Genomic DNA, 16960 nt, shown 5'->3' with positions numbered 1-16960 from the left:
TCAATATCTTCTTTTTTTGCAAAGCTCTGTCATAGATGGCGGCACAAATCTCCCTCACTCATCCACAGTCTAAGCTTTCAGGATGAGATTAGATCAGGTTTTGAAGAAATGACAGAAAATAAATCCAGTCAAGGTAAAACCGGCCACTGTGCCCATTGCTTTGTTTCAGTCTAGAGATAATGGTCATGTTTTTTTGTTTTTTTGTTTAATGCATTGAAGGAGATGATAATGTTATATGATTTTGGCAAAAGAGGCCATTGCCGTCTAAGAGATTCAGCTGGCTGACATACACGCTGCAAAACACAAACACACAGAGAGGCAAATTACCAGGGAAATTAGGGGCAATTCTGGGCCCTAACCACTTAACCCAAAGCCAATGAAAGAGAGGGAGTGAGGGATGAAGAGAGGGAGGCCTGAACCTGCTGTCCATGATGAAACAAGCCAGTGGAATTTAATTTCCCTCCGGTCAAGAGATGCCAATAAACACTATTGAATCCTGTTCCTGCCCTGACATGATAGGAATTTAATTTGAGACCCACAGGGATCTCTCTCTCTCTCTCTCTTTCTGTCTGCTGCACTGGAACACTGCCCCTCTCTCTGTTCTGGATGTTTGCATGGGCAGAGAAAGAAGGAGAGAAAATGATTGAAATTCCTAGTCCGCATCCGAGAACACACACACGCGCACACACACACACACACACACACACACACACACACACACACACACACACACACACACGCGCACACAGGTTGGAAGGCATCTCACAACAGTACCCTTCAGACACATACACACTTGCATAGAAACTGCAGTGATGCAGCCTTGATCCGGCCCTTTCAAAGTTGCAAACAATGTTTTGCCCTGATATGATCTTGCGGCAAAAGTACAGGGTGAACAGAAGAAGCCCGCCACAAGCTATAAAGGCAGGCGGCCACCTACATATTTATTTATTTACTAGGGGGCAGGTAGTCCTGGCTCACTTGGTGCCCTAGTTGAGAGACCAAAGGGAAAAAGAGGAAGGATGCACTATACTCTGGCCGTAAAATGTAATTAGGTCCTGTGATGCAAAGATGAATTTTCAGCATCATTACTCCAGTCTTCAGTGTCACATGATCCTTCAGAAATCATTCTAATATGCTGATTTCTTATATTTATGCTGCTTAATATTTTTGTGGAATCTGCAATATATTTTTTTTTAGGATTCTTTGATGAATAAAAAGTTCAAAAGAACAGCATTTATTTGAAATAGAAATATTTTGTAACATTATGAATGTCTTTATTGTCACTTTTGATCCATTTAATGTTTCTTTTCTGAATAAAACAATCAATAAAAAATCTTACTGGGCTGAAACTTTTGAACGGTATCGAATACGAGCTGATATCCAATATGATACCAATACATTCTGCATCCCTTAAACTTTGTAGTTAAAGTATGGTAGTTTTCATTCATTCACTCAAATATAAGATGTGTTAGGCTAGTGGTATAGTTTTAGTCTCAGCTGGGTTTGAGTGGGGATTTTGATTCTGAGGGCACCCAAATGTGGTAGTAGATGCCGACGGGGGGGTCGCTGTGGGGACGGTGTTTCAGCGGAAGAGAGTTCCTGCGGTTTAACGGTAGGAGAGCTACAGGCTGGATGTCCATTAGACACAGGAAATCTCCCTTGATCTTAGACACACCAGTCTATCTGTCTGTATAACCAATCTGGCCTTGTGAAAGATATTGCAAAGTGTTATTCATTAACTGGGACTTTGCTCACTCTGAAGAATTCTTTTAATAATATTCTTTGAAAAGCATAACTGATGTGACATTTTCTTTTTGATTATCTCTTCTTTCTGAACACTTAAAAATAGAGTTAAGATAAAACTTATGGCTTATGGAAATTTTTCTCTTTTTAATACACATTGAAAACATGAAACATTTCAAAAGGCACAAGCAATCAGTGTCTATGTGCCAGAAACAGACAGGAGAAAAAGAGCGAGAGACATTATTGTTTAATTACAATGGAACTGACATGGAAAACGGAACAAATTTAAAAAGTGCTCAGTAATATTTCAGACCAGGTGTTTGTACTTGAGCTTGAGGGAGAGAAAGCGATAGAGAATTTGTTTTAATGGGTGAACCGCGAGACCTGGCGCTCTGTTTGCTGTCAACCTGTGTTTAATGCGCTGAATGCGAGAGCTGTTAAGATCAGTGAGCAGGCAGAGAAAAGCTTCTTTCTTTCTGTAACAGAGGATTAAAGTGGGAGATCTAAGTAGTTGTTTTATGTATGTGGGTGTCACCTTGTTCTCTTCTCCTCTACAAAGGTTGAACTGTACAGCTTTGAACCTCCCCTTCTCCGTCCGTTCAACCCACGACACCCGTAATTAAACCTTCAGCTCCGCCTCTATCCGACCTCACATCTCTTCTCTTCTTATTCCATATTCACTTATTCTGAAAGGGATTTTATCGCACTTTTAGTACAGGCTCTTAGTGATCAGTGTAGTTGGCACCTGGAAAATGCTCAAAAATGAGGCACATTTTGTAGTAATGTGAGATCTCCCGCTGGAGAATTGTGTTTACTCCGGGCACTGATGAATGAAGGAGTAATGGTATTAAAGGGCTTTTCAAGTCAGAATGCAGAAATAATGGTTTTTAAAGCCAAGCGGGCAAGTTCACAAATCTGAGAGCAGGCACGCAGAGTCAGACACTTGAGGAGAATTCTGAGAATGAGTGAGGCAGCATGAGATCAGCCCGTCTCACACATCTACAGCCTCCTGGCCACATGCAAGCATCTCTGCAGGGGTTACATCCAACAGGTGGCATCATTCAATGCAGTATTACTATTGAATATTAGTGTATTGATATATATGTGGACTGATATATATATATATATATATATATATATATACCATATATGCCATATATACCATATATATATATATATATATATATATATATATATATATATATATAAACACCAACAGAGCATATAAAATACCTAAAATAAAAATCTTTTTTAAAATACATTGCCAAGTAAAAGGCTGATTTTATATAGAACTGTCTCTTTACCACCACCACAAATGGGACACTTTTCAGACGTGCATTCCAACTTTATCTCAGCGACAGGTGCAAGTCAAATGAGCGCAGAAAAGGTAACGTTAGGTGACGACGAGGGAGCTTCAGTTGAACAACGGTCAGATGAGATGTTGTCAGGATATGTCAGTAAAACTCAGAAAAATTAACACGACTGTCCAGTCAGCCGTTAAACTGTGCTCGTGGCATGCACTCAAGAATTGCTCGAGCAAATGCGCCGGTGCGCGCAGCATAATTACATCATTATAGCTTAAATAAAGTGCAAAAGAAACTACGAGCAATGACTGTCGTTGTTCTGTTGTAAGTTAAAGGTGCTCTAAACGATGTCACGTGTTTTTAGGCCAAAACATTTTTTGTCACATACAGCAAACATCTCCTCACTATCCGCTAGCTGCCTGTCCCCTGAACACACTGTAAAAAAACACGGTCTCTGTAGTCGCCACAAGCTCTGAAAACGGCAATAAAAACAAACTGGTGCAGCCTAGACCACGAATCATAATAAACATGCTCCAGCCAATAACCGACAAGAATGATTTTAAATGCACGTTTATGACTGTTTCAGGAAGCACGGAGGGGAGGGGGAGGAGGAGGAGGAGGGAGGGTCTAGCTAGCCTCTGTTTTGTTTGACAACACTTCGAATGTCAACAGGAAGTTACTCCACCCAGGATCACTTAGAGCACCTTTAAGTCATGAAATTACCAAACATGCGATTAAAGCTGCCTCAAAACTGTGCATGCATGTATTTGTTGACATGGTTTTAAAGCTATTGTTATTCAATTTGTTGGCCTTAAAACGTCTTAAAAATGCATTTCTATCAGAAATTAAGAATTATTAGTGTCATTGTAGTGTTGCAAATGTCTAAGCTATCTAATACTTCAAATCTCAAGGTTAAATCAAAATTTTTTTTGTAAAAATGCTTCTGTAACAGCTGCCAAAAATAGTATATAGCTCCACTGTGGTTTTTAACAAAAAAAAAAAAAAACCTTTCAAAACACCCCCCCTCTGTTTTTTTTCACAAATCGCATCCTGTATATGTATATATATATATATATATATATATATATATATATATATATATATATATATATATATATATATATATATATATATATATATATATATATATATATATATATATATATATATGTATATATGTTAGGGTTACAGTGTAAATAATTTTATAGTATTTATAATTCGCTGTATATAAAAACAGGAATAGAGTATAAAAAACACGTACTTCTTCATGTCTCCAGTTGCCTGGCCTTTAATGTAATTCTTTAAAACATAACAAAACAGCTCAAACATGCATTTTAGTCTAGGACTAGCTTAAGTCTTGTCTGTGAAACCGGGGGAAAGTCAGTTGTTTGTGGATTGAAAAAGGACATGATTAGCTTTCGAACAAGTAAAATAATAGATCATATTCCGTTTTTAAACTGCAGTACGAATAAAATGAGAGTGAAACGGAGACTATGCGAAAGAATGAGAGACTAAATGACTGAGAGTGCACATTTGAATTGCTTACATTTGTAAGGGAGTGTTTTGTAGCTCCCCAGACAGCAGCATTAAGAAGATAACCTAGAAATGCTCCATCAATTTGTTTGCGTGTGCTGTTACAAAACACTTGCATTTGCAATAGCAGATTCAGCAGTAAAGCAGACACATGTAGTGTTATGGCATGCATGCATGAACACATTTAACATAAATTATACTACTGATGCATATTAGATGCTACTTTTCAACATTTTACAGAAAAGTGTGAATATCACAAGGTCTTTTGGGACAGGGTCAAGGTGTCTACTGACTGCAAAATTAAACTTGGGGCAACTTTACACTTTGATTATTTGTTAAGGTTTCATCTTTGCTGTTGAATGTAAGTAATGTCATTGAACTTGTTCAAGCTAATTAAAATCCTGATGCATTCTGGGAATGTGATGCTGTGTTTGTGGCAGAGGGCAGGTGGTTGCCAGATCACTCAGCCAATGTTCTGCCTTTTTCAACCCTACAACTGGGCCTGTCTGGCGTGGGTGGTGAGTAAGTGCAAAACACGTGTAACTAATTCTGATGCAAAACGCATCCAAAAGCAATTAAGAGTTAACATCTGTTGTTTTGAGTCTCAGGGACGGGGCGCGTGTTAAAATGACAGATGTACAGAGTGGCTCTTCTCAGCTCTCGCACTCTATCGTTTCACTCCGCCACACATCTGTGAGACTAAATTTAGGGTTACATTTTGTGGGGGTGATGAATTTTGGAAATGAGTTGTAAAGCCCTGGGGGTCCATATCATTTGTAGGGATGTAAAACAAAACAACATATTTTAAAAATCGACTTGCTGGTGGGTTGCCTGAATGACTAGTTAACCGCAAGCCCTGCTTAATTAGGCTGGTTTTAAATTCACTGAAGCACGACTGAACACGTTTTTAGGGGGATTTTACATAAGACACATTTGTTTAAAACAGCTACACAGAACGCAACAGAATGCAGGAATTCCTGTTATTATCAATGCTGAAAACAGTTGTGGAAACCAAAATACATTTTCTCAGGATTCTTTAATGAACAGAAAGTTCAAAAGAACATAATTTATTTGAAATAGATTTCTATTTTTGTGACTACAAAAATATACACGTCTTTAGTATTGTCACTTTTGATACATTTACTGCATCCTTAATTGGTGATTAAAAGTATTAATGTTTAATTTCTAAAAAAAAAAAATAATAATAATAATAATTTTACTGCTTGTGTTTTTATTGCTGTGTTGTGCTTTATCCGTTAGAGTTTGTACTGTACATAAGGATGTAGACTGCAAGGTCTTGGTTATGGTACTCATTTGTTGATTTATTGACCTCAAATTCTCTTTAAGATACCAAGTGTGAGTGCTAGCAGTCCATCATGGTGTTCTTTTATTTGACATCTCACATTGTCTCTGCCCATGAATGGAAACTATAGAAAAGACTGCCTCAAAGTCCCTGATGGCCCATTAACTGCATCACATCCACCTCATTCATGATCCGCTCCCACACGCCACAGGACCATGTGATGCAGAGTCCCTCTGGCCAATAATGAAGGCACATAATCAGTATTATTGTCACAATTACTTCAACTTTCTCGATGAAACATGTTAACTAGCTTTATTAAATTGTTCTAGTGCTACACTGCATAGAAACTATCCTTTTATAATCCATACCATCTCAACAGTGTGTCATTGATCAGACGCTCTTTCAAAAGTAATAAGGGGGTAGTGTTAAAGAACTGCTACATGGTGACCTTTTCCCACCTTGTTTTCCCGTAGTGAATGTTGAGCTGTGCTGTCATAATGGGAAAGCTCTGGTAATGATGCTCCAGAGAGATGCTTTGCTTATGGTTGTACCAGAGCAGTCTGCACAGTGTGTTTGTATGGTTGATGTCAGTCCCTGAGGTCTGTATAAGCAGACTTTTGATACTGAATTAATCGCAGGAGCCTTTGAAGTTACCGGCTAGCTGAATCTCATGTGAAGTTTGCAACAAAGAAAGAGATGTCATCCTTAGAGGAAGAGTTTAGGTCTGTACTGTGTGTGGTCCTGCTAAACCCTGCGTTATGAGGACAAAATGTCCCCACAAAGATGGCAATATCCAAAATCCTTGTCCTTGTTGGGACATTTTTTGTTCCCCATGAGGAAAACAGCTTATAAATCATACTAAGGCTATGTTCAAACTGCCAATTTTTTTGCATATCCAGATTGTATCCAAATGGGCTTTTGAAAGTCTGGATAGCAACGAAAAAAAAACACACACACACACACACACACACATGACATTAGATTTTTTTTTTTTTCAAATATGATTCAAACCACATTTGGAGGTGGTTTTAAATTTCCTTTTTCAATTTGATTTCAAATTGCCTTTTGCATTTCTCTTAATGTGACGCACAATAATAACATCAAAACTGATGATGAAAATGCCAGAAGTATTCATACAATATTCAAACGGTATGTCCAAAGATTTAGACCGTCCGTCACTACGTTTTTCTTGTGTGATGGAGCTCTGCGGCATGACTCAATAGGATGCTTATTTGGAGAGCAAGATGATACACCTCCGTTTTTCCTGCATCCGTTTTGAAAGCCTTGTCACATTATGTCTGGGGGGGACTATCTGTGCCGCTCAGCTCGATCATGCCACAATGGGACACTAGTTGGACTCTAGGATTTTATATCAACTTGGCATTGCAGTTGAGCGTGTCTGCTTTTACTGTGGTTGTCGTGGAGGATGAACGCGATATTCACAATGTACCTATCATGCCAGAGTCTCCAGCCGTCATGGCCGCCAAGCCAGAGTCTCCAGCCGTCATGGCCGCCAAGCCAGAGTCTCCAGCCATCATGGCCGCCACGCCGGAATCTCCAGCCGTCACGGCCACCATGCCAGAATGTGTAACCATTATGATTAAAATTCCGGACCTAAGGAAAACTATCCATAGGCTTTGGGGCTGATTTCCAGTGTGGCACACCCACCCAACATCAGTACGAGAGGTTAGCATCCCCAGCTAGAAATTCCCAAGTCTGGTGGTCTCTGAGACTTCCATTGAGTGCATTTCCTGTGTTGGCGGTGGCCATCTTCTCCAGCTCCTCCCAAGGCAGCAGCGTCCACTCATTAACTCTCTGTTCACTTCGACACGACCACGGAGGTCATCATTGAACCTTTTGTTTGCCCTGACATGAGTATGGAGGTCGTCAGTGAACAATCTGTCTGCCCTAACATGACCTAGGAGGTCACCCTTGAACTCCCAGCCTGTCTTGCTATGACCACGGAGGCCATTACTGAACCTTCTGCCTGTCTTGACACGGCCCCAGAAGCCAACCCTAACCTTTCTGTGTCCTTTGTTACAGTTCCCCCTGCTCCGCCATGGTGATCACCAGCTGCGCCTGTTTCACCATGGTGGTCACCTGCTCCGCCGTAGGGATCTTCTATTCAGTCTGCTGTGTTGTGGTGGTCTTCTGCTCTGCTGTGGTGGACTTATGCTCCACTGTGGTGGTCTCCAGCTCCACTAAGATGGCCTTCAGTCCTGTCAGCTCTGCCCAGGCCACCTGTCTAGCCGGCTCCACCCTGGCCACCTGCTTTGCTGGCTCCACCCTAGCCACCTGCCCTGCCAGTTCCACCCTGGCCACCTGCTTTGCTGGCTCCAACCTGGCTGCCTGCCCTGCCAGTTCCACCCTGGCCACCTTCTCTTCCAGCTCCACCCTGGCCACCTGCCCTGCCGGCTTCACGCTGGTTCTCTGACCCTCCTCAGTCTCCTGTTTCACCACATTGGCCTTCCCCTCCATCCCTCCCCCTGTTCCACCTCCGCTCCAACTCCCTCTTGGACTTATGTTACTGTTTACTGAGGAGCATCTGGAATCCACTCATTAAAGGGGAAGAGGAGGGGGGTGTTTGCACACCTGAGCGTGTTATTAGTGAATGTTATCTATCTATTAGTGAAATGGTGATCTATCATATCTGAACAACTTTAATAATTACAGAAACTGAAGAGTTGAAATTATGTGTGTGTGTAAGTGTGCATGTTTTGAATATTAATTCTGAGACCTCAGTGTTTTTAATGGTTCACAAATCATTCTGGACATATTTGATATGAAAAATAATAGAAGAGAGTGACATTCAAAGAAAATTATGGGTAAATGTGTAATGTTAAAAAAATGATGTATAAGAACAAAGCAAGGCACATGCTGCTCATGACTTTTAAGTAGTTAAGAACAGTTATAGTATAGCTCTAGTTCTTTGCATTATCACAGCGAGCAGTTTGTTAATTCATCCTGCAACTAATATGAACTCATGACCATGTTGTCATAGTAGCCCTGCTATGCTAATATTCAAACATCTTTTTAAAACTGTTGTTGGTGCGAAACTAGTAATTACAGCAAAAAATTCCCATTAAAAACAATTCTGTGATGGGTGGGTTGTTTGGTTTTATCAGTCAAGTCAAGTCAAGTCACCTACATTTATATAGTGCTTTTTACAATGCAGATTGTGTCAAAGCAGCTTTACATTGATAATTGGTATATAATTTTTCCTTTTAAAGAATAGTGTCAATGCAGGCAGATCAAAAGCACTGTTGAATAAATGTCAAGGATACTGTTGAATATCAAATGTCAAGTCAAATTAATTTAAATTAAGGCTGCACGATTAATCGTATTTTATCACGATAACGATATCTGCTTCTCTCGATTGATTTTAAATAATCGTCACGATATTGGCCCGCTCTACGAAAATGAACATAATTTGGAAATATTGGAAGTAATATTAGGAATTTCGCTGTTTTATCTTTTGAAGTTCCTAAAGGGTTTACCAGTTTTCATAATGTTGATCAGCTAGAAATTATTTTTCTTTGCATTACGAATTTGCCTTGGCAATTTTGAATTTGGCAATTTGAATCTGGTTTGTCTTATTGCAAACGAATTGTGTTGCTTAGGAAATTCAGCTATGCTAAGACAACCTGTAAAAATCTCTAAATGATTTTATGTACTGTTTATATACAATTTTTTTCTTTTGTGGTTTTAAACAATCAGTCAAATCATTTATTATTCTAAGAAATGGACTGTGTGATTGTCAAGTGTAGTTGTCTAATTAACATTTACATGCCTAACCAACTCTCTCTCTCTCTCTCTCTCTCTCTCTCTCTCTGTCAGGACTATGCTAAGAAAGAGAAAGCCATTGCAAAAGCCCTGGGAGATTTGAAGGCTAACTTCTATTGTGAACTATGCGACAAGCAGTACCATAAACATCAGGAGTTTGACAACCACATCAACTCATATGACCACGCACATAAACAGGTAAACTTGTTTGGAACAGTGATTCAGCTTTTTTCCCTACAGTATATAAAGCCATTACTATCTTCGGCAAAGTGTCTCTGTATATAATGATATGCATAGAAACATGCTTGGTTACACACTGCTAGACCATTGTTTGCTTTTATTAAAGTAGTTTAAATTTTTGTTTTCCCAAACAGTCTCCAGATTATTCTTAGCATATAATGTTTGCTTAATTTACTTAATTTGTCAAGCTCACGCAGGGACAAGGAGAGGCAAGGATCTAATGCAAGCAGTCTTTATTAAATAAACACAAAAACAAAGATAATCCAAACAGGTATGGTAGGTGACAATAATCCAAACATGAAACATAGATCCAAGCAGGGAAGACAATAATCCAAACTAGAGAGATGACAAAATCCAATGGGGAACAAAACCACAACAGCTTTAACAAAACTTGTGAAGACAACGTCAACTAAAGACTCAAACACGGGGATGTATATAAATATATATACAGGCAAGCAAGAGCATAACAAGGCAGAGGTGAAATGCTATGGTGACTAACAAGGGTGACTACGGAAAGAATAGCTGTGTCTCATTTCGAAAGTAACCGTAATAAAATGATTCCTCATGAGGTGTTAAATGCTATAATTTCTTTTTACTTTGCAATCTAACGGTTACTTTTCTTAAATGAGACAACACAGGAACAAAGGAAGTGAAAAAAATGGAAACAATAAGTCAACAGAATATCAAAATAAGTGTCCTTGAACACAAACACACAAGACACAGGGGAAATTGTCATAATTATTGCAGATTTTTTGTTTAACTTATTATTCTAAAGTTCTAAAAACTTTCAGGAACACAAGTAATGCACCTTTTCTATTATAATAAACTTGTCAATACAACAAAGCAAGTTCAACTAGGCCTATGCTGAAAAAAATTTGCCCATTTGCTTCTTCCCAGAGACTACTTAAAATAACCAGATCGTTGATTGTTAACAATGCAAATATATAGGTTGTGAGTTTTTGTTGGACTTTTTAAGATATTTTATAAGTGTTTTTTGTTTTGGCGTATATTTATATGAAGTGATATCAGTAGTATATTTATATATTTCACAATACTGTTTTTACTCTATTTTTGATCAAATAAATGCAGCCTTGGTGAGCATAAGAGGTACATAAAAAATACAAACAAACCCAAATGTTGAAAAATAGTGTATATAAACATATATATTGTTTATGTCTCATAAACAGCACATGATGAATCACATGAATCAATGACATATTACTTGTTACTAAGAAAATTTGTATCCTAAAAGTGGTCTATAGAATGTGTTACTTTAAAGGGTTAGTTCACCCAAAAATGAAAATTCTGTCATTGATTACTTACCCTCATGCCATTCCACACCCGTAAGACCTTCGTTCATCTTCAGAACACAAATTAAGATATTTTAGTTGAAATCCGATAGCTCCGTGAGGCCTCCATAGGGAGCAATGGACACTCCCTCTCTCAAGATCCTTAAAGGTACTAAAAACATATTTAAATTGCTTCATGTGAGTACAATGCTTCAATATTAATATTATAAAGCGACGAGAATATTTTTGGAGCGCCAAAAAAAATGAAATAATGACTTATTTAGTGATGGCCGATTTCAAAACAATGCTTCATGAAGATGCGGACACAAATGAATCAGTGTGTCGAATCTGCTGTTCGGAGCGCCAAAGTCATGTGATTTCAGCCGTTGGCAGTTTGACACGCGATCTGAATCATGATTCGACACACTGATTCATTTGTGCTCCGAGGCTTCCTGAAGCATTGTTTTGAAATCTGCCATCGTCGTTATATAAGTCGTTACTTTGGGTTTTTTTGGCATTCCAAAAATATTCTCGTCGCTTTATAATATTAATATTGAACCACTGTACTCACATGAACCGATTTAAATGTGTTTTTAGTACCTTTATAGATCTTGAGAGAGGAAGTGCCCATTGCTCCCTATGGAGGCCTTACGGAGCTATCGGATTTCAACTAAAATATCTTCATTTGTGTTCCAAAGATTAACTTAGGTCTTACGGGTGTGGAACAACATGAGGGTAAGTAATAAATGACAGAATTTTCACTTTTGGGCGAACTAACCCTTTAAAGTCATAATATCTTTAAAATAATTAAAGAAATAAGAAAAGGGAGAAAAGATCAGATCAAGAGAACCCAAAAAGTAAAAATTAGTTAGCAAAAAAGTAAAGTTAGCAATTAGCAAAAAGTAAATTAAAGGGGAGACTGATAGGAGGAGTAGATGAAGTAAAGGAGGAGGAGAAAGCTGAGGATGTGCTGACTGGTGCCAGGATCTCAGACTGGAGTCTGGTGCCCATCTGTGTGGCATCTGAGATTAAACATGTTCCCTGGCATTTCGAGCAGCAGATAACACTCTGTGTGTGGCGCTAATTCTGGGCCATCCTGGGTGCTGTTCGACAAACTGGGCTTCTAACAATGAACAGCCCACAGATTGATTAAACTGTCTTCATCCAAAAACTTCATGTCTTAATCATCATAAGCCAAATACTGCTTTATTAGAGCTCCAAATTTTAAACATACAAAACTCCACACTAATGAAACATTTCATATGTACAGTTACATGAAAGCCAATGTGAAACAGAAAGAGGGAAAGAGAGATGTGACTCACTCTCAACTCTCCGCTCAGTGACAGTTACACCAAAGACAGACAGAGAGAGAGCGAGAGAGAGAGGGAGGAAAGTAATTACACATGTTGTTGCGATGAATTTCATCTCCGTGCAAACATGGCTCCGATCAAACCAGAGATGACTGCACACTTGTTCATCGTGCAGATGTGTCTGTTCCTGTTAGTCAAAGTCAATGAGTCAGAGATAAATGTGCCATCTCAGCACGAACATCCGTAATATTCTATAATCAATCATGAGATTTTCAGCTGAGTGTTTCACATCAGTACTTTGTCACCGAGAAATTAGTATGTCATTCTTGTTTCTGTTTAATTAATTGTGACCAAACATTTTTTTTTTCTTGTGTAATAGGTTCAGATTACTCATCTTTGTGTAAAATGTAATAAATAATGCTATTTTATGACAGATACCATAGTAATACATCATTATGTCTGACTTTTAGAAATAGATTCATTTGTAAATTTGAGCTGTGGCCTAACAGTTAGACAAACTGAGCTTTGGTGCTCATGCATGAGAACCATATATATGAATATACTGTGATGTAATATATTATAATATATAATTAAGATACTGTATATACATTATATATATGAAATTGTACAGTTTAATTTATTAATTTTGGAGTTGTAGGACATTTTTATACCTTTTAAATGGACAACTCAATACTGAACAGCAAAATAATGTTGGTCTGTGAACTGACTTCTCTAACAGGTCAGGTACCTCCCAAGAGAGATCTTAATTCATTTGAGAGACCTGCAAAAGCAATGAAAAATGTTGTTGAACTCTTCCTGCAGGTCGCAAGAGGGTTTCATTAGACAGAGTTATGTAGAGTTGACGGTGTAAAATATGCATGCTGTGAGTTTGATGGTATTAAGCAGTTTGGTGTGACCCCAAGCCAGTCGGTTCATATATCGGACTAGAAAAACGCAGCCTGGCCGTCCTCCCAGGTCCTGAGGAACAATCCTGTATATTTCACAACCCACAGAATCTCAAGTCACTTAGTGTTTGTGTGTGTGTGTGTGTGTACTGTATGCATTGATGTGCACCAAACATGGATGAGAGGTTTGATTTAATTAATCTTTAAGAGCCACAAAACCTTTCCTAGAGAGCTATGCAAATCAACCAGCTGTCCTCACTTCAGTAAAAAGAGGAGGGAAAGGAAGAGGTGAGGCATGTGACAGTGATTACAGCCAGCGTAAAGAACAAGAGGAGCAAAGATATGGATTTAACCCTCATGTTGTGTTTAGGGGTCTAAAAGATCTATCATCTATCTATCTATCTATGTATCTATCTATCTATCTATCTATCTATCTATCTATCTATCTATCTATCTATCTATCTATCTATCTATCTATCTATCTATCTATCTATCTATCTATCTATCTATCTATCTATCTATCTATCTATCTATCGTCTATCTGTCTGTCAGTCAGTCATATAAAGCTTCAAATTTATTTTTGATTCTGGGTTTTGTCAAGCCAACACTGCTTTTTTAGTTAAAATGTGTTATATTGATTTTTTTTTTTAATTCTACTTCCTTAGATTGAAACTCAAATTCAAAACCTGAATTGAAATTCTCAAATTCTCAATTGATTTCTGAATGATGGCAACCCTGTGAAACATATATCCTGTGACCCTGTGACCCTATAAGCTTAAAAGTCAATTTCAACATAACACGAGGGTTAAAGCTACAATATAAAACAGAGTACAAGAGAAAGAAGAAAGAAAAAGGGGGGGAGGCAAATATTAGGGCGAAGTGTCAAGAGGACTTTTTTGAACAGTTCCACTAGAGACTGAAAGCACAATCTGGAGGGAATCCCCTGCTAGACTCCCATGGCTGAGGTGGATTTCAAGCGGTAGAGACCTACAGATATGAGCTTGGAGATAATCCATATTTCATAACCCATAGTCACAGGGGGGTGCAGAGGAAGGATTCAATCCGATCTTGAGTCCAAGCCTAGTCATGTCTGTGTTTCTATAAAAAGCGCAGCAGGCTGCTTAATGTTTAAAAAATAGCTGAGGGAGGTGTGCAAGTGTGTGAATGTAAGGTCTATCCTCAGGGCATTTAGCAGTGTGGGGGTGGGGGGCGGCTCTGGGAGAAGATAAAGAGAATGTATTTTTAACGCTGCACAAACAGTTCATTTGTCCTTCTATGAACGATTCCTGTGTGGCTTCACACTCTGCTTTTTGTTTTTGTTTTTTTTCAAATGGAAAAGGAAAAAGTGGTGTCTGCTTCCTCAGCCAAAAGCAGTGAGTCAGCAGCCTGAAATGAATGAATGGATAACAGTTATAAAGGGACAAGGGAATAAACTCAGACAAATAATTGCACAAAACTTCATTTGCAGCAGATGGAGGAATTTGTATGATTCTTCATGAACTTTTAAAAGCCTGAGGGTATTGAGAGCTGTTCTGTTATGTAAACAGCCAGTTTAGATGTTCCAGTCATTACTCGAAGCCACATTGCGAGTATCTGATAAGACAATAATAGAATCTTTGCTAGGGGCTCTCTGCATCTACCAGAAAGTCAATATCCTCTAAAAAAAAAAACTGCATAGAAATATAGCACTTATATAACTAATGTGATCTATTACTAGATATATTGACATCACAATCTCTCACTCTCTCTTTCTCTCACACATACACACAGCGTGACGTGTGCACTGGCAATTTTTCTGACAGGACATTATCCGTTAAGTTTACGGACAGTTTCTTTAAAGGGTTAGTTCACACAAAAATTAAAATAATGTCATTCATTACTCACCCTCATGTCGTTCTACACCCCTAAGACCTTTGTTCATCTTCAAAACACAAATTAAGATATTTTTGATTAAATCCAATGGCTCAATGAGGCCTGTATAGACAGCAATGGTACTTCCTCTCTCAAGATCCATAAAGGTACTAAAAACATATTTAAATCAGTTCATGTGAGTACAGTGGTTCTACCTTAAGTGATGAAAATATTTTTTGTGCGGCAAAAAAAACAAAATAACGACTTTTTAACTATATCTAGTGATGGCCGATTTCATAATACTGCTTCTTTGAAGCTTCGGAGCTTTACAAATCAAATCAATTGGCGGTTTGAAACGTGATCCGACTCACTGATTCGACTCAAAAGATTCATAATGCTCTGAAGCAGTGTTTTGAAATCGGCCATCACTAGATATTTTTAAAAAGTCGTTTTTGGGGTTTTTTTGGCGCACAAAAAATATTCTCGTCGCTTTATAATATTAAGGTAGAACCACTGTACTCACATGAACTGATTTAAATATGTTTTTAGTACCTTTATGCATCTTGAGAGAGGAAATACCATTGCTATCTATGCAGGCCTCGTTGAGCGACTGGATTTAATCAATAATATCTTAATTTGTGTTTTGAAGATGAATGAAGGTCTTAGTGGTGTAGAACGGCATGAGGGTAATTAATGTAATTAATTATTAATGACATTAATGACATTATTTTCATTTTTGGGTGAACTAACCCTTTAACCCTAAAACAAACACAATGCATAGTTCAAAATACAGATAAAATTCCTGTGGAAAATAAGTATTGAAAATTCCTTCACTAATACCGTACATTGAGCCCAATTTTTTACAGACTTTCCTGTGAGTGTACAAATCACATGACATACATAATTTAAAATTATGTAATCAATTGTATAATTATATATATATATATATATATATATATATATATATATATATTACTGTAAAAAATATTTATGTTTTTTTTTTAATTTTGCAAACCATTCTGGTGGTGGGGTAGGCTTTAACTGCAAAATGTATTTGACATTGATTTACACAGTTAAGAAGCTGTACATTTGTACACTTCTAACCTACTATTTGGGTATATTATATTAAAGTTTGAAACACAGAGCGCAAAAACACTAGGTAACAGATGTTGAAACTAAATGTGTTACAACACTCCCCATGTCACAGGTTGATCAGGAAACGGACCAGGAATAATTAACATACTATTTATAAACACTTAGGGAACAACAGAAGCTTAAGAAGTAGCAAACTCACGTTAACACAAACAATACCAGACAGGGAGCTAACTCAAACTTAGAACAAACTAAAAAGCTAATGAGATATTTAATGAGACAACAGGTGAATGGGATCATAAAGCAAACACACTGGTAAACTATAGGTCAAACAGGAAATCAGGGAAAACAGAACCAAAACACAACTGTCAGAATTTATTCGGCAAATGCGTTTCCGTCTCCCATTATTTGCATTAATTTTTTTTTCCGCACAAGTCAAAAACCACCTCAAGCGAGCGTAAAAACTTTTTTGCGAATTAAGGGATTTTTTTTTTTTTTCGAAGTTGGCCATTTCCATCACTCTTTTCTGATGTGCATAAAAACCAGGTTGACAGAACATGACTGAATATAACTGTTACACCCCAGTCTCCAGGGCCGCGTTATCCTA

The 16960-nt window shown here is 38.0% G+C and overlaps 1 protein-coding gene across 1 annotated transcript in view; it reads left to right on the top strand.

Annotated features, from left to right (window-relative positions):
• Nucleotides 1-16960, top strand: part of LOC137027075 (zinc finger protein 804B) — a 118983-nt gene that overhangs the window by 83801 nt on the left and 18222 nt on the right. Inside the window, exon 2 of the mRNA XM_067394873.1 lies at nt 9721-9864. Within this exon, the coding sequence (XP_067250974.1) occupies nt 9721-9864 (144 nt within the window). The remainder of the gene's footprint in view (nt 1-9720; nt 9865-16960) is intronic.

This window comes from Chanodichthys erythropterus, chromosome 2, assembly GCF_024489055.1.
Source record: "Chanodichthys erythropterus isolate Z2021 chromosome 2, ASM2448905v1, whole genome shotgun sequence".
Taxonomy (NCBI): Eukaryota; Metazoa; Chordata; class Actinopteri; order Cypriniformes; family Xenocyprididae; genus Chanodichthys; species Chanodichthys erythropterus.
The sequence above is the reverse complement of the archived record's forward strand: the minus strand, read 5'-3'. Positions and strand labels throughout refer to the sequence as shown.